We start from the raw sequence: 25,964 nt of genomic DNA, 5'->3' as shown, positions 1-25,964 counted from the left end.
AAAAAAACGTAGAGGACGACCAAGAAAAACATGGAACTATAGCATAAACGAGATTATCGAAGAAAAAGGGGAGACATAGAATGAGGCGAAGGCAGTGGCGGACCCAGAGGGGGTTTTGGGGGTTAAAACCCCTCCCAGTACATATATAAATTATACCTATAAGGAATAGCAGGAAAATGTAACTTATTTTTTCACAAGCAATACAAACAAATTTCTGTACCCAACCCAATACTAGTGTTGCCCAAAATCAGTCTTGGTCTTGCAGTCTTGGTCTTGTTCTTGCGTTTTAGCAAGACCAAGACCAAGAACAAGACCGCCTAATTTGAGCAAGACCAAGACCAAGACTTACCGTGCAAGATTTGAGCAAGAACAAGACTAAGCCTGCAAGACTCTTGCGTCTTGCAATTAGAACTGAGGGTCGTTTTATGAAGTATATTAGTTCGGGTATATTCTTAGGTAGGTACTCTATGAGAAGCAAAAAATTTTGTAAAATTGGACTTATGCGCCTTACGAACAATACCATAAACAAACATACATTCTTCGCTCTGAAATTAATTGTCCAGGTTTTGAGAATAGCCGACCTCCATTCATAAATTAATAGGTCTGGATCCCGCGTATGAAAAAAAGTTGATTAATAGCAAGCTGAAAATTTGTTAAAAGCTTAAGGGTGTCTAGTCGGACAAACTTTGATATATGGGAACACTGGAACAGGGCAAGTTTTAATTGTGGAACAGCTTAAAAATTTGGAACGGTCAGACCACGAAAACGGCACATGTATTTTGTCCGACAGAACAGACTTAAACTCTCCGAACAGAGAATAAACTCTCATGCAAAAATCAGACTGCTATTTATCACCAAATGGGCGTTTTAATGAGTGGAACATGTAGAATATGTCAAATGACAGGAATTATGACAGGTGATAAATAGCAGTCTGATTTTTGCATGAGAGTTTAATCTCTATTCGGAGAGTTTAAATCTATTCTGTCGGACAAAATAAATATGCCGTTTTCGTGGTCTGACCGTTCCAAATTTTTAACCTGTTCCACAATTAAAACTGCCCCTGTTCCAGTGTTCCCATATATCAAAGTTTATCCGACTAGACACCATTAAGCTATTAACAAATTTTCAGCTTGCTATTAATCAATTTTTTTTCATACGCGGGATTCAGACCTATTATGTATCGAAATTTTTAAAAATATGTCATATGCTCATAAAAAATATACCACCTAATAAGTATGTTGTTCATTTTTTTCCTTAATTAGTTTTCTAGGAACTTAAACACGACTACACGACAAATTATATCGATATATAGAATAATAAGACTATTATGTATATTTTTTCTGCTGAGTGTGATTACGATAAGAAGACAGACTATACTATAACAGATAATGCCATGCCGGCTAAATATACCGTGTAACCAAATACCCAAATATTTAGTCTACGAGGAATTCAACAAAGAAATAATTACAGTGAAATACATGGAAAACAAAAGGACATTTATAGCTGTTTTTTTTTGTAGGTAGTTATATTAAATTGGTCATTTGTTTTATCAATCAACTATTCTTTTGTTACTCTTTGGTTGACATACACACTATTTCAAGAAACGGGTCATTTTTGGTCTCTCGAATTTCCTAAACTTGTTGGATTTAAGTGGTTGATAATTGGATTTTTTATTTAATTGATTTTAATGTTTGATAATAATATGGGCTTATTCTGTATAAATATCGCTGTAATAATATTGTTTCTAGACATGTTTCTCATTGTACACCGGGTGTACCAATCAAAGTATTTTTTTTTCTCAAAGACGCATCACTCTGTGGAATATCCTAGCATTTATAAAATATTGAAATTAAAACGCAACTATAGCCTCAGGTTTTCTTAACATTTTGTTTTTTGATTCATTCGCTTATGTTGGATAATAAAAAGTTAGGTACTTTTTTAACTAGTCATGTTATTCATCAATACAGGGTGTTTTTAAATAAGTATGGCAAACTTTAAGGGGTAATTCTGCACGAAAAATAATTTGACAGTTTGCATTATAACTGTATGTTCGCAAATGCTTCGTTTCCGAAATAGGGGGTGTTAAAATTTTTCTTACAAACTGACGATTTATTTATTGCTCTAAAACCGGTTGAGTTATGCAAATAAAATTTGGTGGGTTTTAAGAGGTAGTTATTACGCATTTTTGACATACAATTAAGAATTTAATATTCACCATTGGCGCGCATACGGGTAACATGACCCGTTTGTTTAGAATTACCCCTTAAAATTTGCCATACTTATTTAAAAACATGGCTAGTTGTTAAAATACTCAACTTTACTGTTATCCAACATTAGCGAATGAAAAAACAAAATGAAAAAAAAATATCAGACTGTAGTTGGGTTTTAATTTCAGTATTTTATAAATGCTAGAATATTCCCCAGGATGAAGCTAACTTTGAGAAAAAAGCACAGTTTGATTAGTACACTCATTAGTACCGATAAGTTATCTAGTACATATACAACGACAATTTAACTTCTAGCAACAATATTGTTACAGCGATATTATTAAAGAGTAAGGCTATATAATATTAAAAAATCACTTAAATCAGAAAACAGGTTTAGGAAATTCGAGACATCAAAAATGGCCCATTTTTAAGGAGGTGTCTTAATTTCTTGGAGAAGTGTATAATTCTCGGTTTGGTATTCGGTACCAAAATGAGAACTGGCGTTAACATATGAAGGGCCAGATGAAAAACAAAGTTACATATTCAGTGATTTTACCCCTTGCGTCCAATCTTGTGACGTGATTTTAAGACGATTATCATATTTATTTCCCCTTGTCCATTCACACGTTGATAGTACTCTTTCTAAGCTAACAGATTGCACAACAACCTCAAAATGACAAAAATTGACATTCATCCTTTTTCCCTCTGACCCTTCATATTGTGCACATCTGTCACTGAATTGAATTCTTTTCAAATCACACATTGTCAATGGCAAATACACGAAAAAATACGTAAGTTCCTAATAAACTTTGGTTAGTTGGAATATAGATACGGATCGCATAGATCGTAGGTTCAAACCCCTCCCGGTGTCAGTTGTTTAGATATTTATTAATTTGGTTGGTCTTTACTACGGCTGTGATATTGAAGCTTAAAATTGACCTACTCTGTTACGTTGTTCTAAGATATGTAATAGGCTAATGGGCAACTGCGAGACTTGCAAGACTCTTGCTGCAAGACCAAGACCAAGACCAAGACCTGGAGCGCAATACCAAGACCAAGACCAAGACCAGGTGTACTGTCGCAAGACCAAGACCAAGACGTTCTAAGTCTCGTCTTGGTCTTGCATTTGGGCAACACTACCCAATACCCCCCTCCCCTGTAACCACTGGGAGAAGGAACTAGCTATTCTGCGTTCCGCAGTCACTTTGCAGTGTGGGCAGCATATCCCAATATAAAACTTATGGAACCATGCAGGTCAGTGTTGCCGGTTTTAAGCAGACGAACTTAAAGTCCATCTAAATAGAATATTTCAGAAGTCCAAAACATCTTGATTTGAAAATCTGTGGGTTTTATTATTTTTAAATAATTCATAGATAGGTACTATGAAAGATATTTATACGATATTAAAGATATATCATTTGAATATTAATTATAATTAGCCTGTGATTAATATTATATTTAATAGTTATTTATGATATAAGTGTTAAAAGTACAATTTTAAGGCACGTATGTAAAAGTTTGCAGAATTCGCTTCGCTCATTCTGCAATTCATATGAGTGCCTTAAAAATGTACTTTTTAACACGTGTACCTTGTACGCACGTAAGAAGTTATACTTCTATTATATGATTTCAACGAAATAAATATACTTTCAACAGGTTATTTGTATTAGATTAAACTAATTTTTACTTACTACTTTCCAAAAATTTTTATTAAAACAATACTAAAAATAAAAAAAAGTTAGATAACACACGGATTCGAACCAGGTCTCTCTCGATCTCCGGTCGAACGCGCTACCACCGAGCTAAACTCCCTTTGCTTTGACAGCTTACACAATTTCTCATACATACTGACAAATTTAATTGACCAAGTGAGGTATAAAAATACTTTAAAATTTATTTAATATAAAGATTAATATCTCTTGGCAACACTGTTCTTCATAAGAGTCTGTACTGAAAGGTGACCGTGGAACGCAGTATAGAGACATAAAAGAGTGGCGTAAATTTGTAGAAAACATTTAAGAGAGCTTGTACACCTACGGGCATAAGAGGTTTTCGATTATGTATGTATGTATGTGTGTTTATTCGTAATGACTAAGAAATATTTTTATACTTTACCTTTCATTCTTTTCACTTCAATGGTCCTATTTCCCAAAGACTCCAGTCGGATTCCATCCCTCAGGTCTCTATCGTACAACCTTCCTTTAACAAAGTGGTTAAGTAAAATCTGCAATCCGTCCCCAGTCGACAAATAATTGTCCGGCATTTTGTCCAGTCCAATCTTCTCGAACGCTGTATCAGTGGGAACAAAGAACGAATATCCCGTTCCTGATACATGCGGTGCGAGGTCAGCAAGGTTCAGGAACCGTGTGATATGCGTGAATCTCTTGTCTCGTTCCAATGCTAGGAAGGCATGGGAAAGGAATTGAGCTCCGAACCAAGGAAATGCTAGGAGTGGGGGAGTTTCTTTATCTTTGTGTTGTTGATGGAGTTTAGACACTATAGATTCCGTGACGAATAGTACTTCTCCTATGAACATTATGTTGCCTCTGGCGACTGGTGTGTCTCCCTTTACTAGCATGGCTCCATTGACGGTAAGATTGGCTAAATAAAGAACAGATATTAATTAAAACTAATTTAAAAGATATTTTGAATTATAAACGTGATGTCGTTTATTAATAAAGGTATTTATGTAGTCTAGCGCAACCACAGTTGAATTCAGATGGTGTGGATTCATAAGAAGTTAATAGTAGTTGCTTCCTAAATAGAAGCAACTAGTAATGGCAAATAAAAATTTCAAAAACTTCAAACCAAATCTACAGAAAGATCTGTAGATAACTAGCGAATACACTAAACGAGTGGTCCATAACCAAACGTATTATGGTGTATTCCACGAATATACGTCTGTTTTGGATTATCGCGACAACGAATATTTTAGAGTGCAACATAAGAAGTACGAAAGTATTTTGCTCTAATAATTACTCCAATAAACAATACAACAATATAATTTGCAATTTACTTTCGTTCTTCATATTTTGCACAGTAAAATATTCGTTGTCGCTATAATCCAAAACAGACGTATATTCGTGGAATGGGGTATATACTATTATGTGTACAAAAAGTAGTCCAGTGAAAGCAGTAAAAACCTATTCGAGTGAAGATATACCGACAGATCACACTGAGTAAAAGCTTATTCTTCTTCTTCTTCTTTTTGTATAGACATGACTCTGTCTGTTTTTTCAATGTGCCTCTAGTAAGTTGTCGTTCCATCGTTTTCGTGGTCTTCCCACTGATCGTCTTCCTATTGGGGAACCGTCTCTCGCTGTCCTGACTACCCTATTTGTTGTCATTCGGCTTATTTGGTCATTTCATTCTATTCTTCTGTTTCTTACCCAGTTATTAATGTTATCCAGCTTGCATCTCCGTCGTATATCTGTACTTCTAGCTCTGTCCCATAGAGTCTTATCATCGATTTTTCGAAGGGTTTTCATCTCCGCTCTTTCGAGCAATCTTTTTGTCTTCTCTATGTCGGGTCGTGTTTCTGCCGCGTATGTCATTTTTGATTCTGTTTCGAGCCTTCCGTAGCTAGATAGTGTGATGCCTAGATATTTAAACTCCATCACTTGTTCTATTTATCTGACCTTCAAGCTCCAACTTACATCTTATTGGATCTGCTGTTATAACTATGCATTTTGTCTTTTTTGAGGAAATTAACATGTTAAATTTTCTGGCGATTTTGTTGAATTAGTGCATCATACGTTGTAAATCATCTTTACTTTGAGAGATTAGTATTGCATCGTCCGCATAGCAGAAGTTGCTTTTCTCCTATTTGGTATCCTTATTTAGTTCTTACTGTTTTTTTTATTTCGTCCATGATCAGGCTCAACAATAAAGGATTCAAGGAATCCCCCTGCCTTATCCCATTGCCGGCTTCAATTGGGTCAGTTAGTTCATTTTCCACTTTTACTTTTATTGTGTTGTTCTGGTAGATGTTTTCTATCGTTTTAATTATTCCCAGAGGTACCTCTCTCGAGTATAACAAGTGGATAACGTCCCATAATGTGACCCTGTCAAATGCTTTCTTAAGGTCCACGAAACATAAATATGCCGGTTTGTTGTATTCCAACGATTTCTCTTGAACTTGCCTCATTATAAATATAGCGTCAGTGCATGACCTAAAACCTTGTTGTTCTTCTGCTAATGTTATAATTTCATTCAATTTATTTGTTATCACTTTTGTTGTTTATTTTAATGTAGTGTTTAATAAGTTAATCTCTCTGTAATTCTCCGGGTCTGATTTGTCTCTTTTTTTGAAGAGAGGTATTAGGATACTTGATCTCCGTTCTTGTGGTATTCTGTTTTGTTCTATTATTTTTTGTATTAGTTTTAATAGTTGTTTAGTTAGATCTTGTCCTCCGTACTTTAGGAGTTCGTTCGATATTCTGTCCTCTCCTGGAGATTTTCTATTTTTTAATTTTCTTAATGCTTCCTTTATCTCTCCTTCCTCGATGTTTATTTCTTCGTTTGTCGTAACTTCAAGTGTTGGTGGTTCATTATCTTCGCGTTTAGCAAATAGAGATCGGAAGTAGTCTGCCCATGTTTGCTTCTGAATGTGTTTAATTCGTTCATCTCCTTTCTTTGCCCCCTGATCATTCTCCATACTTCTTTTTGTGTTCCGTAGAAGTCGTGTTCCATCTGTTTTGAGAAACTCTGCCAGTGCTGCCTTTTTATTTGTCTCACTAAAGTATTTGTTCCGTTTCTGATTCGTTTATAGTGGTTGTATGCCTGTTGTGTTTGTTTTGTTCTGTATTGTAAAAAGGCTTTCTTCTTTTCTTCGCATTTTATCTTATTTTCCTCTCTAAACCAAGGGGGTTTTCTTCTTTAATATGTGAGTATTCGTTACTTTTCTCTCTCCAAGTGATTCTGTTGCAGCGTCGATTATGTTATTTTTGAGTTTTTGCCAGCTTTCATCGATGTTATTTTTCTAATATTCCATTCTCAGCAATCTTCTCTGATATTCTTTTCCTGTATAAGTATTCCGTGGATTCCGTATGTAGTCCTTCGACTTTGATTTTTGTTTGTGTTGGTGCTGCCCTCTTAGGTGTGAAATATTTCATAATGATTCCTATTTTACATAATACTAGGCTATGGTCGCTACCTACATCATTAGGATGAATAATTATAAGAAAACAAGAACTATTGAATAAAATAAGTATGCATAGAGCAGTAATAATAGGCTGAGTCGACAGAGTAAGGAATGAGAAAAATGAGAATTCAGAGTCCATTGTCCAACTTTCACAGCCATAGAGCAAGACAGACAAAACGTAATATCTGATCATTCAGATTCTGAGCTCTAGACTAAGGCCTGATCTTCTAAAAAATGTTTTATCATCATAAGTGTTTTTCACGCTTGGTCGATTCCTGATAGGATTTCTTTTTGGGTTATACTAGCTTTTGATATTTGCTCCCAAATATTTTATGGAAGTTACCTTTCCTTATTTTTCTTAGTTTTGGAAACGTTTAGATGTAAACCTAACATTATGCTTTGACGAACTACCGCATTGATTATATAGGTTGTAAGTCTTGTACGTTGTATGCTATTACGGTGTAACCAGCGTACCAGATGCTATGTATGCTGGTTCCGTTAATCTTGATTCCACCTTGGACCTTGTCTAACGCTTCTCTGAATATAGATTCCGATTACACAATCCCGTCCGACTCGTATACCTTCGGACATTGTGACCTCTATTTCAATTGTTGCTGTTTGGTACCAACAGAGTTCATGAGATAATTCGTAAGTCTTGTTCATAAATTACAGTTTGTTGTTCTCAGAATTTCGATCATCTTTTGATGGTTAATGAAGTCAAATGCTTTTTGATAATCAATAAATTATGCACGCAATATCTTAAACGATTGATGAACCATCTGAATACGATACCTTTAATTGTATTCAACAGTAGTCAACAATTGTGATGCCCAACACGGTAATTACCAACAGACCAATAAATTTATTATTTTGGAAATAAGAACCATTAGATTAAAATACTAATTTTTATTGAAATACATATTTATCTTCTGGCTTATATGTAACCGAATAAACGTAGGGGAAAGGCGGGCAAAATGGGGTACTTAAGGTTTAAATTGGGATTTAAAAAAAAATATGTAACTTTTAAGGTCTAATAATAAGACAAATATCATTGTTATAGTAGTAACTATTTATTAATATAATTTAAAGTTAAAAAAAGTAAAAGTTTTTTTATTATATGAAAAACAGAAAGGGTAAAATGGGGCCCGTCGTATAGGGTAAAATGGGGTACCAAATTGAAAGCAAGGAAACCTATTGACAAAATTCGCATATAAGTACTGCTTCATCATCCTCATCTTCAACACTTGTACATGAATTTTAAGCCCATTTATGGCAACTGGATCAGCTGATCCATCCTTCTGTGGAACTTGAATAAAAGTTTCCGCAGAACCAGTCGGAGTCATTATCTTCGCCTTCTGAATCTGACTCTACTTTTTTAGTTTTTTTACAATTGCAATTTTTTACTCTTCTGTGATTTGGTTTGATCATCGGCTATCTTACTTGGTATGGTTAAAAGGGTAAAGACTACCAATAGGTATGGTAAACCAGGTACCCCATTTTACCCTACCGATTGGTACCCCCATTTTGCCCAAAGAGCAGATTTTGAGATTTTGACCCATATAGCACACAACGTCCGATGTACGTCCATATAACGTACATTTAAAGTCCAAACGTCCATGGACCAAAACTGGACGTACTATGTACGTACATTACGGGACGTCCATTGGACGTTGGATTTCAACGTACATTGGACATCCATTTGTGGTCCATGGATATTTTACACAAAACGCAACTATTATATTAAGTCCCAATACAAACTAAATGAGAATCTTCTTGACAACGTTGTCGCTCTTCGCGCTATCGGTCGTGAAAGGTAGTATTATACAGGTACTTTTAGGGGATTATCGCTGTTAATTGTTGTGGAATACTGAAGGATGGTTTATTTATGATAATTCACAGAATGGCAAACGCGCTTGTAATATACAACAACGGTACTGACTCTAAAAATAGTTTGGAACAGAAACAGAATAGAGATTAAACCTCTTTTAATGTGCATGCTTATCCTAGGGCGTCATTATCTGAATCTCGTTTTTATGAAAATACATCCTGTGATATATTTGTGTTTTCTGTTTATCGTGCAAGTGCAGTCGTGCATTAATGAAGTTCCTAGTTCCTATAATAAAGTATATATTAAAATGAAGTTATAGTAAAGAGAAATAAAAAGGTCTTTTGTGTAATATTTTTAAGTATAAGTTTAGTATTATAAGGAACTATTTCCTATAAAGGCTTTTTGCTATGTATTCACAAAATTATAGATACCAGATTTCTTTCTGAAAAGTGCCCTACAAATGTCCATAAGACGTACATTGAATGTACATAAGGTGTACACTGAAAGCTTCAATACAACGTACAATGTACGTTTGTAGCGGACGTTCTATGGACGTCCAATTTTGTGAACTCTGGACATTCGTTGGACGTCCATCGGATGTCCATTGTACCTTATCGGGACGTCCATTGGACGTTCCAATGTACACAGATGTACGTCCATTGGATGTCCATAAAACGTACTTGTGCTGTCTGGGGACCTGTTTAAATTATTGCAAGTTTTTATTTTTCAACATAATGGCAAATGAATACTCTAGAACACATTTACTGTTAGTTGGAAGTAATGATAATAAATAATAAATTGGTTTAGTAATACTAACGATGGATTATTTTTCGGCCGATATTATAACTTGGTTAACTAAAAACGCACATGTACTGTTTACAACAATCGACTAACAGCTAGTTATATCTGCTTTATGACAGAAGCCGTAAACAGGCGTCTATAATATAATTTCATTAACGTCGTATAGATGGAGCGAGTGATATTGAAAAAAAGGGGTACCCCGTTTTAGGCAGCTACCCCGTTTTGCCCGCCTTTCGCCTACTTATGGTTCTTGTAAGAACTGATTGCATTATAAAGGCAAAGAAAGAAAGAAAACAATAAAACATTTAGACCTGGATCCCGCGTGCCAAAAAAAGTTGATTAATAGCAAGCTGAAAATTTGTTAATAGCTTAACGGTGTCTAGTCTGACAAACTTTGATGTATGGGAACACTGGAACAGGGGAAGTTTTAATTGTGGAACAGCTGAAACATTTGGAACGTCAGACTACGAAAACGTTCCATGTATTTTGTCGGACAGAACTTCCAATTGATTTGTTCCCATTTCATTAAATTCTCATGTAAAAATCAGACTGGTGTTTATCACCAACTGGATATTTTAATGAGTGGAACACGAAGAATATGTCAAATGACAGGAATCATGTTGGTTAGTAATAGCAGTCTGATTTTTGCATGAGAGTTTAATGAAAGGATAACAAATCAATTGGATGTTCTGTCCGACAAAATACATGGGAGTTTTCGTAATCTGCCGTTCAAAATTTTTAAACGGTTCCACAATTAAAACTTCCCCTGTTCCAATGTTCCCATACATCAAAGTTTGTCCGACTAGACACCGTTAAGCTGTTAAGAAATTTTCAGCTTGCTATTAATCAACTTTTTTTTTACGAAAAAATACAATACGAATTTAAAACAAATTTCTATTTTATAATGTTTTATTTACTTGTTATGCTAAAAATATTTATTTTTAACAATTTTAAAGCTAATTGGTTCTCACCAAAGCCATAAATTCCACAAAAAAATAAAATAAAATAGGTAATAAATTTTTTTTAATTAAAAAAAATTTCCACGCATTATTACAATCTTCCTCGAGGCACTTACGAGTGGAAAGTTATGTTGAAAAATTTTTCATCAAGTTATCACAGAAAAGGGTAAAATGTTAAATTTTTTCTGCTCCCGGGTTAAAACAACAAAACTACTTACGTGTTTTCCTAAACACAATTTCCTTTCCTCCGATTGTTTTGATAACTTCTCCGTCCTTAATAAGTTCTTGTTTTAATCTACCTTTAACAAAATGGTTAACAATTACACTCTCTGTAAATTCGGGGACACTAAATGGATAAAACCCCCAATCAATTGGGTGCCACCTTTGGAAAGCGTGGTCAGTCGGTACGAAAACGGTATATTCTTCATCTACAAAAAAGAAAACACACATTAGATTAGTAGATAACAGAAAAACAAATATATATCGTAATGACTGCCAAGTGCCCGCTCAAAAAAATTCTATTTTTCTAATTTTTCAACAGGTATGTAGTATCAGACTTACCCGTCTTGAGCTGCCCCCCCACTTGCAAAAATTAAAAGACAAATAGCGCTGATTTATGAGCTATTTACGAGCTCTCATATTCCGCAAATTAAAAATTTTGAGCTCGTTAGCCTGGGCAGGAATTTAATATTTTAGTGGGGGGGGGGGGGGGGCTGAGTCTACTTAAAAATAGGGATATTGAATCGATCTTTACAGCAGAATTACGAGCTATTTATGAGCTCTCGAAGTGACATAATTTCGATTTTTGTGCTCATCTCCTTCACCCCCCAAACAACCCTTTAATTGATTTAACTTAAGAGAAAAATGCTGAGAAAAATTAAAATACGTCGTATTGCGGATATAACTCGTATAGCTTATATATTCTAAGAATAAACTTTTAAATTACGCGCATTTCGATTATTGAGCTACAACCCATTCGCAAGAAAACCACCCCATCTTCCCGGCTTAAGAGGGAGTTGTACTTAAAATGATTTAAATTCATTATTTGGCGACTACATATCGTTTAATAATTTATGGGCCCCAAAATACGATCACTTAGATTATTAAATTGTAATTTCTTCTGTGTAGTACAATCACTGAAGGTAAAAATCAACTATTACCTTTAATTTCGGTGAACCTTTATCAATTTTCACGAAAATTGGTGGGTGGGTAGAGGATACCTCAAGAAATAAAGGTGACATGGTGCCACCTTGCGCTTTTACCCTGAGGGTGGATACCACCCCTCCTCGGGGGTGAAAATAATTTTATTAAAAATAACTTCAAAAATCGATCGAAGGACAAATTATAAGCAAAATTTGTTATATAAAGTTGTTTGAATACCTATTTAGATTTTAGTACTCACTTACATAAAAAAATATACATTTAATTGCCTATAATATGTAACTCACTTTGAATTATTAATATTAAAAGGTTTTTCAAGCAAGGAGTTTATTCAATGTTTAATTAGCCGCAATTTTCATAACGATTACTTTTTCGTAAAAATCTTACAGTTTTTGAGTGATTTACGAATAACTGCTTTAAAAGAGGCATTTTTTACGAAAAATTAAAATCTTTGATCTTTAATAACTCAAAAAGTATTGATTTATTTAAATAACTTTATATAACAAATTTTGCTTATAATTTGTCTTTCGATCGATTTGTGAAGTTATTTTTAATAAAACAATTTTCACCCCCGAGAAGGGGTGGTATTCACTCCCGGGGTAAAACCGCAAAATGGCACCATGTCACCTTTATTTCTTGAGGTATCCTCTAACCACTTACCAATTTTCGTGAAAATTGATGAAGTTTCACCGAAATTGAAGGTAATGGTTGATTTTTACCTTCAGTGACTGCACTATACAAAAGAAATTACAATTTAATGATGTAAATGCGCGTATTTTGGGTGCTCATAAATTATTAAACGATATGTAGTCGCCAAATAATGAATTTAAATCATTTTAATCACAACTCTCTCTTAAGCCGGGAAGGTTTTATTGCGAAGGGGTTGCAGCTCAATCATCGAAATGCGCGTGATTTAAAAGTTTATTGTTAGAATATATAAGCTATACGAATTATATCCGCGATACGATGTATTTTAATTTTTCCCAGCATCTTTCTCTGAAGTTAAATCAATTAAAGGGTTGTTAGGGGGTGAAGGGAATGAGCTCAAAAATACAATATATGTCACTTCGAGAGCTCATAAATAGCTCGTAATTCTGCCGTAAAGATCGATTCAATATTCCTATTTTAAAGTAGTGGGGGGGGGACTGACTCAGCCCCCGCACTAAAATATTAAATTCCTGCCCAGGGTAACGAGCTCAAAATTTTTAATTTGCGGAATATGAGAGCTGATAAATAGCTCATAAATCGCTATTTGTTTTTTAATTTTTGCAAGTGGGGGGGGGGGGGAGGTCCGCTCAACACGGGTACCAGGTTTATAGCGCGTTTTTTAATTTGATCATAAATGTTGACTAGAGTTCTCAATACACTGAGTTCGTTCCTAAAGTTGTATATTCTTAAGCCGGCCACTCAAGGTACTGTGGCGTCGCGTCGTTATATTTTGTCGAATTCGACAAATTGGTAAAAATTTTGATCGTGTGTGACCGTGCATCCAACAAAATCGTACAATTTGACCACAGAGAGACTGGCTTGTCTGCTGCAGTACTCAGAGTTGATATAATCGACGATTTTGTCGAACGACATCGCAGTACCGTGAGTTGGATTTACGCATTTCAGATTTAGTTTATCCTGTTTTAGAAAGCTGATGGTGACAGTGATGTCGAAACGAGTACCGGATTTTATTAAATAAATGAATATTATCGCCAACCGTCACTAAAGTCATTCATTATTGTACTCATTGGCCCTCATTTACGGCAGTAAAGTAACACTTTATTGTACTGAAAGAAAAATTTTACTTTACCTGCCGCGATTAATCAAATTAACCGAGATTGAATGTAAGTGGTCGATGGCAGTAATCGAATGGCGAGTATTTGACTGGACTTACAATTTATTTACTTTAATTATTAAAAATATTGTACGTAATTTGCGATATTATCAATTAAATTGATGCCAAAAAGTGAAATTCTGTAGTATTTTGTAATTATATTCATATAAAATAATTTACAACTTTACCGATTTAGTAATTATTCAATATTGATAACTATCGATTAAAAACAGAAAGCGGCCATCTTGCAAGTTATCTGTCATCACTGTCATGAAATTCTTATGACGTCTAAAATTTAGAAAGTTCTTAAATTGTAAATTGCAAGAAGTGTTAAAACCAATATCAAATTAAATATATTGGCAAATATTATTTTATATCAATAAAACATATCTTAACCGATTGTCAAATATACCAGCAAACGATAAGTAAACTCAACCTTCCCAGAGATATATCTGAGCTTCTTAGAGACAATACAAATATCAACAATATCATACAGTTTTTAACGGAAATAGGTATACTTTTTGTTAGTACATATGTATTTACTTAATATTACAATCTCTTTTTATTTTTAATATGTATTTTCCATTGTTGTCGTTTATAACCCCAGTGGTTCGGACGACACTAAATTTAAAAAATATATGTTGGCGATAAAATTTTGTATGCACCACGCCAGTAAAGACTCCTTATCGAACTCGTCTGTTACTCGCCTCGCTCGCTACGCTCGCTCTTCTCCTAATATCACACTCGTTCGATAAAGAGTCACTTTACTGACTTGGTACATAAATAACTATTGTTTTTACAATTTGTGGTTTCACAGAGATTAGGAATCGTTATTTGTTTTTCTTTTTTCTTTTGACCTTTTCAAAATGGACCTACATTTGCGAACAATTCCTTATAGTGCTTCTTGTTGACTTATATTTATCTATTTATTTACCCTATTGGTAAAGCAACAACAAGTGAACCGTAGTATTGTTTCTTGGAATGTGTTATAACCACCTCCATTATTATACATAACTTTTCAACCAACTCAACAAAAAATATCTTTAAATTGTCAGACACTTCTAATAATTAAACCAATTATATCAGAAATTTTAAAGATCTATTTTATCTTTTTATTTTTGAAGTTGATTTGACGAGATCTTAATTACCGTAGGAAGGAAATAACAATTTCTTGCAGCTCTAGGTGGTCGCTAGAAAATGAAATATGTCATATAAACTGAGTGAAACTTCTAATTAAGTCTACTTGGCAAATAATAATGTAAAGCTGATACACTACATCTAGAAATCGATTTATTTACTCAGATAAAATAACGTAGCATAGATTTTGTACCGTAGTCAATGAAACTATTGGAAAATTAAATACCTCTGTTACAAAAATTTATTAATGTAGGTGGGTGATTCCATTTCAAATCACTCAATTTTGGATCAAAAAAACTTTTGGATCTCTGATTTGTCTGAAAATTGGTATGTAACATCTGCGGGATGTAGAAATAAAACATTTAAGGTCGAATTGTCTTCTCCTTCTTCTTCTTCTTCTTCTTCTTCTTCTTCTTCTTCTTCTTCTTCTTCTTCTTCTTCTTCTTCTTCTTCTTCCTCTTCTTCTTCTTCTTCTTCTTCTTCTTCTCTTTTTTCTCAAAATGCTATTTTAAGCGATTTTACTGTGATTTGGTATTTATTTAAACAAATTTGCATTTTCTATCGTAAAGTATCAATGGAAAAAATATTATTTTAATAGATGGGACTCGAACATGTCATTACATATAAGGCAATATAAAAAGTTATTTTGATTCAAAACAAGTTTTTGATCAAATTTTATAGTGTAGAATACGTTAAAATACCGTTTTTTACATTTTCCTCCATTCCCAAAATTCATCAACATCGATTTGGCTGAAAATTTGCCCACAGATAGCCAAAACATAGGACTTTAAGTGATTAGAAGGATTTGAATTATATTACAATACCAAAAAAGTTACATGCAATATCATAGTCAAAAATATAGACGTCTACTGTAAGTACAATTAACTCTGAAAAATATCAACCTCAAGACAAAAATTGTTAAAAAGAAATTGTAATAATTTTAAATACGATTTATTTAGAACAATTTCAGTTCCTACCATTTTTGTCGAAAAGTTAAAAGTGGCGGAGATATTGAGCAAAAACAGTTCTCCTTTAAAATCCAGATAGCGGCTAACGTAACGGAAGAATTCATTCGCGATTTTAAATTGTCTACTATTGACCCCCCTAAAGATTAGAAAAATATAATTTTAGGCAGCTCGGCATGCAAGGTCAAATGCTATTCCGACTGGACTAATATACTTTTGAGTCTGATAATATTGCATGTAACTTTTTTGGTAGGTATTGTAATATAATTCAAATCCTTCTAACCACTTAAAGTCCTATGTTTTGGCTATCTGTGGGCAAATTTTTAGCCCAATCGAGTATGATGAATTTTGGGAATGGAGGAAAATGTAAAAAACGGTATTTTAACGTTTTCTAAACTATAAAATATGATCAAAAACTTGTTTTGAATCAAAATAACTTTTTATATTGCCATAAATGACATTTTTGAGTCTCTTCTAATAAAATATTATTTTTCTATTGATACTTTACGATAGAAAATGCAAATTTGTTTAAATAAATACCAAATCACTGTAAAATTGCATAAAATAACATGTTGAGAAAAAAAAAGAAGAAGAAGAATTTTTGACCTTAAATATCTTCAAGGTTCAGAAAAATCGGAGATCCAAAAGTTTTTGCCTGAGTGATTTGACATGGAACGTACCAGCTACATTTTATAATTCAGAAAATTCTATTGGATATATTTTAACTAATGATAAATCTTAGTCAATGTGTCAATGGCGAAGATTCATAATAATAAGGACCAGTTTACGAAGCAACGAAGAACCGACAAAGATCAAGCCGTTGATGAGTCCAAGCCGTGTAGAATACAGGCAAAAAATATGTATGCTACATTTTTTTTTTTATTTCCAAAGCGAAGGGGGTGTAACGATTTGCCTTCAACCCGACATTTAGCAGCTCGTCAGCAGAGGATCGAACGCGCATCGATACCATCGCAATCCCACTAAGTTCCCCATTTCGATGGATACAAGGAGTGATGGGCAGCCGAGACTGTATTTAAGAAGAAAGCCGATGATCATAAAGGCAGTTCCACGCAGTGTACTGAACGGAAAAGGAACTCAAACTGCAGTTATGCGACCGATTGAGTCGGAACCTGCCGGGGCAAAGGAACTCTGTATTAAAGAAATGCTTCGTGGGTAAATATGCAGCCGCAGCGAGCGGTTGGTGCCATCTCCTATCCGGAATTGCTGTATGGGTAGCTGTGTGTATAGTTGTCGATGTTTTGATTATGAGAGTATCCAAAAAGAACTAGCCGTTAAAAGCTATTAGCTAATATTCTTAAAATATTGCCGTAATTTAGGCTAATAAAACAAATTGAGATTAGGATATTCGCCACTTTAAACAGAATTAAGTCAAAACTAAATAAAACCTTCTGGAATGCAACACCAACTGTTTACGTAAAGAGGTTTTTAAAGCCTTTTGTCCAGCTTTGTATAAACACTTGAAACATCACAGAACTCGAGTTCTTCGTTTCCGCAATTATTTAAGCAAATCCAATTTTAAATTTTATTGCTTCCAGATCTCGAAAAAAGTAATGTAACGAAATGTCACTATGGGATTTCGCGAATAAGCTATTTGAGTTAAATTTGGACGTTTTTCGGGAGAATTAACGAGATGTCGCACTTCCGCTCAAGTGATAATAAAAAAGATTGTTTGTCTCGTGCTCTACAAGTAATTTTCCGTAATGAAATTGCCTTGGCTTCGACGGATTTGTGAGAAGCGTGGGCCATTCATATTGGGATGGGAATATTGTGTTTCTCGGATAACTGTGAAAGAAATTATTGAACTTTTACAGTGATAAATAGTGACGTTTCCTTTTTCAGTCTAATATATGTCATATATTAGACTACAGGGCTATAAAACTACTTAACCACAACATGAAAATATGGGAGAGAGTAATTAATAGACGGATACGTGAAGAAACCGAAACATCCGATAATCAGTTTGGCTTTATGCAGGGCAGATCAACAACACATGCAATTTTCACTGTAAGGCAACTGACGGAAAAATACAGGAATAAAGAGACCAACGCTCATATGGTATTCATTGATCTTGACAAAGCATATGATAGAGTTTCTCGAGAGATTCTGTGGTGGGCACTCAATAAGAAAGGAGTCCCTGGCGAATATGTAAAGATTGTGAGAGATATGTATGAGGGAGTAACGACTAGTGTTAGGACAGGTGTGGGAGAGACTGATAAATTTCACGTGAAAGTAGGATTGCACCAAGGCTCGGTGCTTAGCCCTTATTTATTCTCATTAGTTTTGGACCAGATAACAGCGAAACTACAGGGTAACATTCCATGGTGCCTAATGTATGCTGATGATGTAGTGTTAATAGTAAATAGTGAAAGAGACTTAGAACAAGAACTGGAAGAGTGGAGACAAGCTCTGGAGGAAAAAGGTTTAAAACTTAGTAGGACAAAAACTAGGGAAAATTCTATAAAACAGCGATAAGACCGGCTATGATGTACGGAACTGAATGTTGGGCAGTGAAAAAGAAAGAGGAACAACGAATGCATATGGCGAAAATGAGAATGCTTAGATGGATGAGTGGAGTGACAAAGAAGGATAAAATTAGAAATGAATATATTAGAGGAAGTCTAGGTGTGGCACCAATTGATGCCAAAATGAGAGACTATAGGTGAAGATGGTTTGGTCATGTTCAACATTGAGACGTTAATCACCCAATACGAAGAATAGCTAAAGTGCAGATTCCTGGAGGGAGTAGGAGAGGAAGACCAAAGAAGACCTGGGGGAGACGGTAAGGCAGGATATGTTGGTAAAGGGGATTAACATTGATATGACACAAGATAGAATTGTGTGGAGAAATGCAATTAGGGAAGCCGACCCCGCATAGGGATAAGGCAAAGAGAATGACGATGATGTGTCATATATTAGACTGACTTGTATTAATAGGGTTATACGTTTGTTCTTGTTCTCTTATATACGATTTTATCCACAGCTGATTACATGCACTGAGATAAATATTAAAAAAAAAGAAAGAGAAAAGTGACTATAAGCAAGAAATAGATGAGGAATTGGAAAGAATAGAGCTGGAAAGATAACAATTTGATATAGAAAAAAGATGGAAAGTACTAAAAGACACACTATATACAACAGAGGAAATTTTCGGAAAAAAGTTAATAAAATATATTGTTGTAGAATTGTTTTTTTAAAAAAATTCAAAAAAATTATAGTTCATCATTTAAAAAGAAAATTAAATTTATATCAAAGACCATTAGATCATAGATTCTCATCCCAATCTAATTTAGCTATTAAACAGTGTTTCGGGAAAGTGAAAACGATTAGTGATAATGATCCGACGAAGTGAATGGGTACACTAACAAACAATTCGGGATTAGAAAGTGGACATATCGTTTGGCGAGAACAATAATATTTTTAAAATGTTTCCGGGAAGGTTAAATGATGGTAAACACTTTGTTTTAGTTTGTAGTAGTAAAAGTAGTATGTAGGAAAAAACTAAGTATGATATTTCTTAAAATTTGACAAATTGGAATGTTATATAGAAAAATATTTGGTTCTTGAGAAATGGGTATGAAAGGTTTTGAGAGAGGCGTGTTTTTGACTGGGTGGCAAAGATCGGTAGAAGGGATAAGAAAGTTGGAGTCTCAATTTGCGAGAGAAAAGAGGGTCACTGTGTAATGGATATCTGAAGAGAGCAGTCGAGTTTTCAAAAGTGAGAAATCAGTGTAATGTGGTGTGATCGGCCTTTGCGAGCAGAATCAAGTTGAAACCAAATTGTCGACCGGTTGAAAAGTTAATTTCCTAGTCCGAGGGAGATTCCTTTGTTTTGTCTAGAACGAGTAGCTGATTGATATCTATTTGCACAAGATATCGAGCAAGGAGAAAATTGAGTAAGAGAATTCGAGCAAGTCCTGTGTGTTTGTTTTGGAAGCAGTTTGGACGAGAGGGACCTTTTCGCAACATCCAGAGCGTACGTTGGGAGAATCGAGGACCACGCAATCCGAAAAAAGAGGAAGTGAAGAAACAAAAAGGTTAGTCAAATTATTTGTCGGAATAGAGAGAATTTGTTTATATCAGAACCATATTTCCTTATTTGTTTGTTGAACATTACTATAACGCAGTTAGTCATTTAAAATTTAAGAATTCAATTCAAATGAAGAAAAGGAAATTTTATTAAATTTAGTATGAGAAAATAATAATTTATTTAAATAATTTTTTTTGTTAAAACAAAGAGATATCAGAATTAAAGTTTGATTTATTAAGTAAGAAATTGTTGCAACAAAGTAAAATTTAGTATTTTTTTAAATCATATGTACACGGCTTATTTGGTAAATGAATCATATATTACATTTATATGATATTGAATGTTTTTAATTTCCCTGTTCCATTATGGAAGAAGTAAGCAACTAGAAATACTAGAAGCCACAAATCATAGGTATTGTAAATACAAAATTGGTCCTAAAAATAAAATTTATTGGAATAGTTAATTTGAATTTAGTTTTGTTTCACATAGGCAGTGATTAAAGTAATTGATTAAATAATTAAATTAAGAATTTGCTAATCAATCTAAATAAAGTAGAGCATAACAATATATCAAAAGAGAACAGAATGGTGGAGTCAAGAAATAAAGAAAATAATAAATGAGAAAAAGCAAGCCTCGAAAAAATATCAATAGTGTAGAGATGAAAATAACAAAGCAGAATATATAGAAAAACGTAATAGAGCAAAGACAGCAGTAAGGGAAGCGGAAAAGTTGAGCTGGGAAGAATTCAAAATAGAATTGGAAACAAATTATAAAACAGCTAACAGAACATTCTGGAATCGTATAAAGATTTTAGTAGGAAAGACTACATAAATATTAGAAGTATGGTAACAATACTACGTAAATAAACTCAAACATGAAGAAGCAGAAAGAAATCAAGCAGGAGGAAAGAGACCAGAAGTGAGAGAGGAAAAGGAATTAGAGAATATAAGAAAGGAAGAACTAGCAGAGGCTATAAAAAATGTTAAAATTGGAAAAGCGACAGGAGAGGACCAAATAGATCCAGAAATGATTAAATGGATGGGAGACAACGGAGAGGACTGGCTATTATAGATATGCAGAGAAGCATGGAGAACAGAGAAAGAAAATCCCGGAAGACTGGAAGAAAAATATATTTCTACCGATATACAAAACGGACAATAATAAATACAGTGGAACCTCGATAACTCGGATTAATCGGGACCGCGGCCAATCCGGGTTATCGAAAATCTGGGTTAGCCCAAGAATATGGTAAAAATTAATAAAATACGGTATAGGTACTTACAGATAATCTCCGTTAGAATTGAAATAACATGAAATATTGTACATATATGTACATAAAATCATAAGTGTAACATATGGTTGAACTCGTATTGAATAGGAGATTCCAATAATAACTGAATATACAGGGTGATGAATTTGAAAAACCAAAGTTACTAATAATATAAGAAAAACGGCAAATCTGGCAACATTGCAAATATCAAATATGGAATCTGCGCATCCCAAAATAGGTGTACCTCAAATTTTGTACAATTATGACTAGCAATTTACGAGATAATTGGCCGTTTCCAGACTTTTGGGCCACTCTGTATATAAATATTTTTAAATGCACGCAAACACAATACAAACCTAAGCAAACGGAAGCGAACAATACAATACTGTATTCATACAGTCACAATCGGAACGATGTTTTGTTAGTATGTATTACGAACAGTGAAAACTAAGACCATTGATTAAAAAGAATTTTTTAAATACCTACATAGTCTTTCTTAAACAATGCTAACACAGTTTGAAATAAAAAATAAAGGAATACTACAGACAGGTGCCTGTTGTTTCTGCCGGCGTGTGCCATGAGTCATTTTTACTATCGCATAGTTCAAATTACACAAATACACATTATCTCTCAAATATTATATTACATACATACATTTTTATTGTTGAAATATTTATCTGATAATTAACTATTTTGATGGAAAATAAGCCACAATTGAATTTAAAAAATAATTTTATTAACATTTCGACGCCCAGATCGGGTGTCGTTGTCAAAATACAAAATATGTACTGAAAATCAAAATGTTTATCTGATTAAAATCTCCGGGTTAGCCGGACTTCCTGGTTATCGAGGGCAGACTTATCGGTGTTCTACTGTACTGCCAAATATCGAGTGGACTGTTTTCATTGGCCCATCCTGTATATTAGAGCAGAGGTTCTCAATCTGTGGTACATGTACCACTGGTGGTACATATCATTATTGGCGGTGGTACACAAAACACAGAAAAAATTAAAATAGTAGTACTTAGTAAGTATTGATAATACAATTTAAAAATATAGGTGGTACCAAAAATAATAAAAATAACTGTAGGTGGTAACATCACTAAAAAAGGTTGAGAATCGCTGTATTAGAGAATCAAAGTATAACCATTTCAATCTCGCTTTAACAAAAATATAAATTGTTAGCAAATTATTAACATTGTTATATTTTGGAAAAAAATACCGTTTCAAAATAACATCTCGCAAATTCCATCACATCCCGACTTATAGGCCAGATGCTCTTGTTATTGCGTTACTTGTTCCGGATGTCGCTCAACGTTCCGTCTTTTCCTTTTTCCGATAATCACATAAAACTTCAGAAGAGAGTCATTAATCTACTTCTATTTTCTGATCATTTTATTTTTCTCGAAGTTAACGAATTGGTACGAAAATTGGAAAATTAGGAGATGTACTCGACGATAATTATGTGACCGAACAATTTTTTACTAATAAATAATAAGCATTTTATATTTATAGCTAAAGAGAGAAAAGTGCACATTTAAAGCCTCCCTTCTACATGTTTTCTATTAGTCCAAGTAATGAAGTTTAAAATAGGACAAAACCTCACAATTTTTACAGATTGGATCGATTGTGTGGAAATTTTTTATTATATTTTGACCGCAAAAGTTGGTAAAAACATTCATTCTAAGCAAAAAACGTTCTATACATTTTTTTGATAAAATTAATAGTTTACGATTTATTCGCTCTCGAATGTGTTAGTTTTATTACGAAAAAATCAATGTTTTTAATAAATTTTCTGCTAATAACTCCAAAAGTTTTGGTTTTATCAAAACAACTTAACTTAACAAAAATGCACCTTTTGAGAAAATAAACAAAAACCTTTTTTTTTATTTTCTTTAAGACCAATAGTAGTCCAGCTATACTTTATTATATGTTAGCTCTTCTTTGTCAAATGCTAAATATTGTAGTTTCAAAGTCAAAAGACGGGAAAACTATGCATTTTTCGAGGATAACTTGTTCAAACTAATTTAAAGTATTTAAAAATATCTATCTCCAGAAATAAAAAAGTCTATAGCTTAAAAATTAAGTGACACAATGGAAAGAATGTCAGCCCCTATTTTTTTTCAGCGAAAAAGTGATCGGAAGCAACTTCCTAATCACCACCCTAATTAAAATTAGTCATTAACCTTATTTGGTCTTCTTCATTTATGTACTATTAATAGGTTATAGAAGTTTGACTGGCTTAGAATGATTATTTAAAAAAAATGGAGTTAAAGGCGAATAACGAATTTTTATAGTTTTGGAAACAAATGGCCTTTTCTTCAGAGTAGAAAGATTAGCATCAGGGATACGAAAAAATATTTAAACATGAAATTGCAGCTTATTTATATCCCAAGAACCTGGTTTGCAAAAAATTTTTTTACGGCAAAAATTGAGTGAGCTATTGACAATTAAAACTTGTAATAACATGCAAAAACCACCTTTACCGACCCTTTCAAAGTCATCTCTTTTTGAGACCGAATTTTGAAAAGATTTAATATTAATAGGCTTATAGATCTTGTAAAAACCTACAAAGTTCTTTTTTACAAAACTTTTTAAGATAAAAAATAAAAAAGTTACGGTTAAAAAATCAATAATATTTTTTTGAAAAACAATAAGGAGAAATCCAATTGGAAGCATAATAATGTAAGTTAGCGGTGTTTTTAGTCATTGGCCTTATTCATTCTTCTTTATTTATGTATTATTAATAGATTTTAGAAGTTTGACTGGCTTAGAATGATTAGTTTTTAAAAAACTGGAGTTAAAAGCGAATAACGAAATTTTGTAGTTTGGTAGAAAATGTCATTTTCTTCGGAATAGAAAGATTAGCATCAGAGATACGAAAAATGTTTAGATATAAAATCGTAGGTTATTTAATTCCCAAGAACTTGGTTTGAACAAATTTTTCTACGGCAAAAATTGAGTGAATCGTAAATGAGTATGTCGAAAAACATAGATTTAAAACTTACACAAACACTTACATACACTTATACAAACTAACACTCGATAGCGAATAAATCGAAAACTATTAATTTTATCAAAATAATCTATAGAACATTTTTTGCTTAGAATGAATATTTTTATCAACTTTTGTGGTCAAAATATAATAAAAAATTTCCACCCCCGATATGGGGTGGCAACCACCCCCATGGTAAAAGCGCCTTTCGGCATCATATAAATTTTGATCCTTGGACTATCCACTACTTATTCTCAAATTTTCAAGGAAATCGATCCATTCTGTAAAAATTGCGAGGTGGAAAGCTTCGGTTCCTGGACTATATATTTTGAGAACAATGAAAATGACAGTTAAACTACAGTTGAGTCCGCGAGTCTTTACCCGTGCGTCATTAATACCTGGCGAGGTAAAACACATACTTTTTATCTAGCATCATTCTCTTCCATGCATGAAACTCATGACAAACCAGCTGCCGTTTGTTATTAAGTAACAACACATGTTATTTTTATGAACCATCTAGACTCAGTGCATTGAAAAGAGATAGGTACAAAAAAAGACGATTCGGTATGTTTTCATATTTTAAGCACAATTTGTTTGACGTTTCTGATTCGTTTAATTTTGTGGCTGTCAGTCAGTTGAACTTTTTGCGGTTTTTGTCGAATTTTTGCGTTTTGAAGTTTCTTTATATTACACAAACAGTTGTTTTCACAACTAATTTTATACTTATTGGGCTTTGAAATTTTAAGGTAAATAATTATATTTAGGCAATTAATATTTAAAACATACAAAGCTAACGTCATTCACACAGTAAAGAAATGACTGTGTTTAGATTTCAGTCAAAGTGAATAAAATAACAAAAATAAAATATGTTATTGGATTTTTGTATAAATTGTTTATTTATTTATTAATCAATAATAATAAAAGAATTTATTAAGCTACTTCAAATGTAGCTGTAATTCTGCGCAAAAATTTTGATAACGTCATTTGATAACTATAATTAGTGTTGCCCAAGTGCAAGACCAAGACGAGACTTAGAGAGTCTTGGTCTTGGTCTTGCGACAGTACACCTGGTCTTGGTCTTGGTCTTGGTATTGCGCTCCAGGTCTTGGTCTTGGTCTTGCAGCAAGAGTCTTGCAAGTCTCGCAGTTGCCCATTAGCCTATTACATATCTAACCTACGATCTAAGCGATCCGTGTCTATATTCCAACTAACCAAAGTTTATTAGGAACTTACGTATTTTTTCGAGTATTTGCCATTGACAATGTGTGATTTGAAAAGAATTCAATTCAGTGACAGATGTGCACAATATGAAGGGTCAGAGGGAAAAAGGATGAATGTAAATTTTTGGTCATTTTGAGACTGTTGTGCAATCTGTTAGCTTAGAAAGGGTACTATCAACCTGTGAATGGACAAGGGGACATAAATATGATAATCGTCTTAAAATCACGTCACAAGATTGGACGCAAGGGGTAAAAACAATGAATATGTAACTTTATTTTTCATTTTACCGAAAATGCTTGCAGATAGACATTCATCGTTCTTTCCCCTGGCCCTTCATATGTTAACGCCAGTTCTCATTTTGGTACCGAATACCAAACCGAGAATAATACACTTCTCCAAGAAATTAAG

General features: G+C 33.6%; 1 protein-coding gene across 1 annotated transcript in view; it reads right to left on the bottom strand.

Moving 5' to 3' along the window:
- The window catches only part of LOC114324605 (transforming growth factor-beta-induced protein ig-h3), a 237,105-nt gene that overhangs the window by 9,683 nt on the left and 201,458 nt on the right, over positions 1-25,964 (bottom strand). The window contains exons 4-5 of the mRNA XM_028272471.2: positions 11,157-11,366; positions 4,323-4,808 (exon numbers count right to left, since the gene is read on the bottom strand). Of these exons, the coding sequence (XP_028128272.1) occupies positions 4,323-4,808; positions 11,157-11,366 (696 nt within the window). The remainder of the gene's footprint in view (positions 1-4,322; positions 4,809-11,156; positions 11,367-25,964) is intronic.

Source organism: Diabrotica virgifera, chromosome 1 (assembly GCF_917563875.1).
Source record: "Diabrotica virgifera virgifera chromosome 1, PGI_DIABVI_V3a".
NCBI classification, from domain to species: domain Eukaryota; kingdom Metazoa; phylum Arthropoda; class Insecta; order Coleoptera; family Chrysomelidae; genus Diabrotica; species Diabrotica virgifera.
Note: the sequence above shows the minus strand (reverse complement) of the source record. Positions and strands in the feature narration are given on the sequence as shown.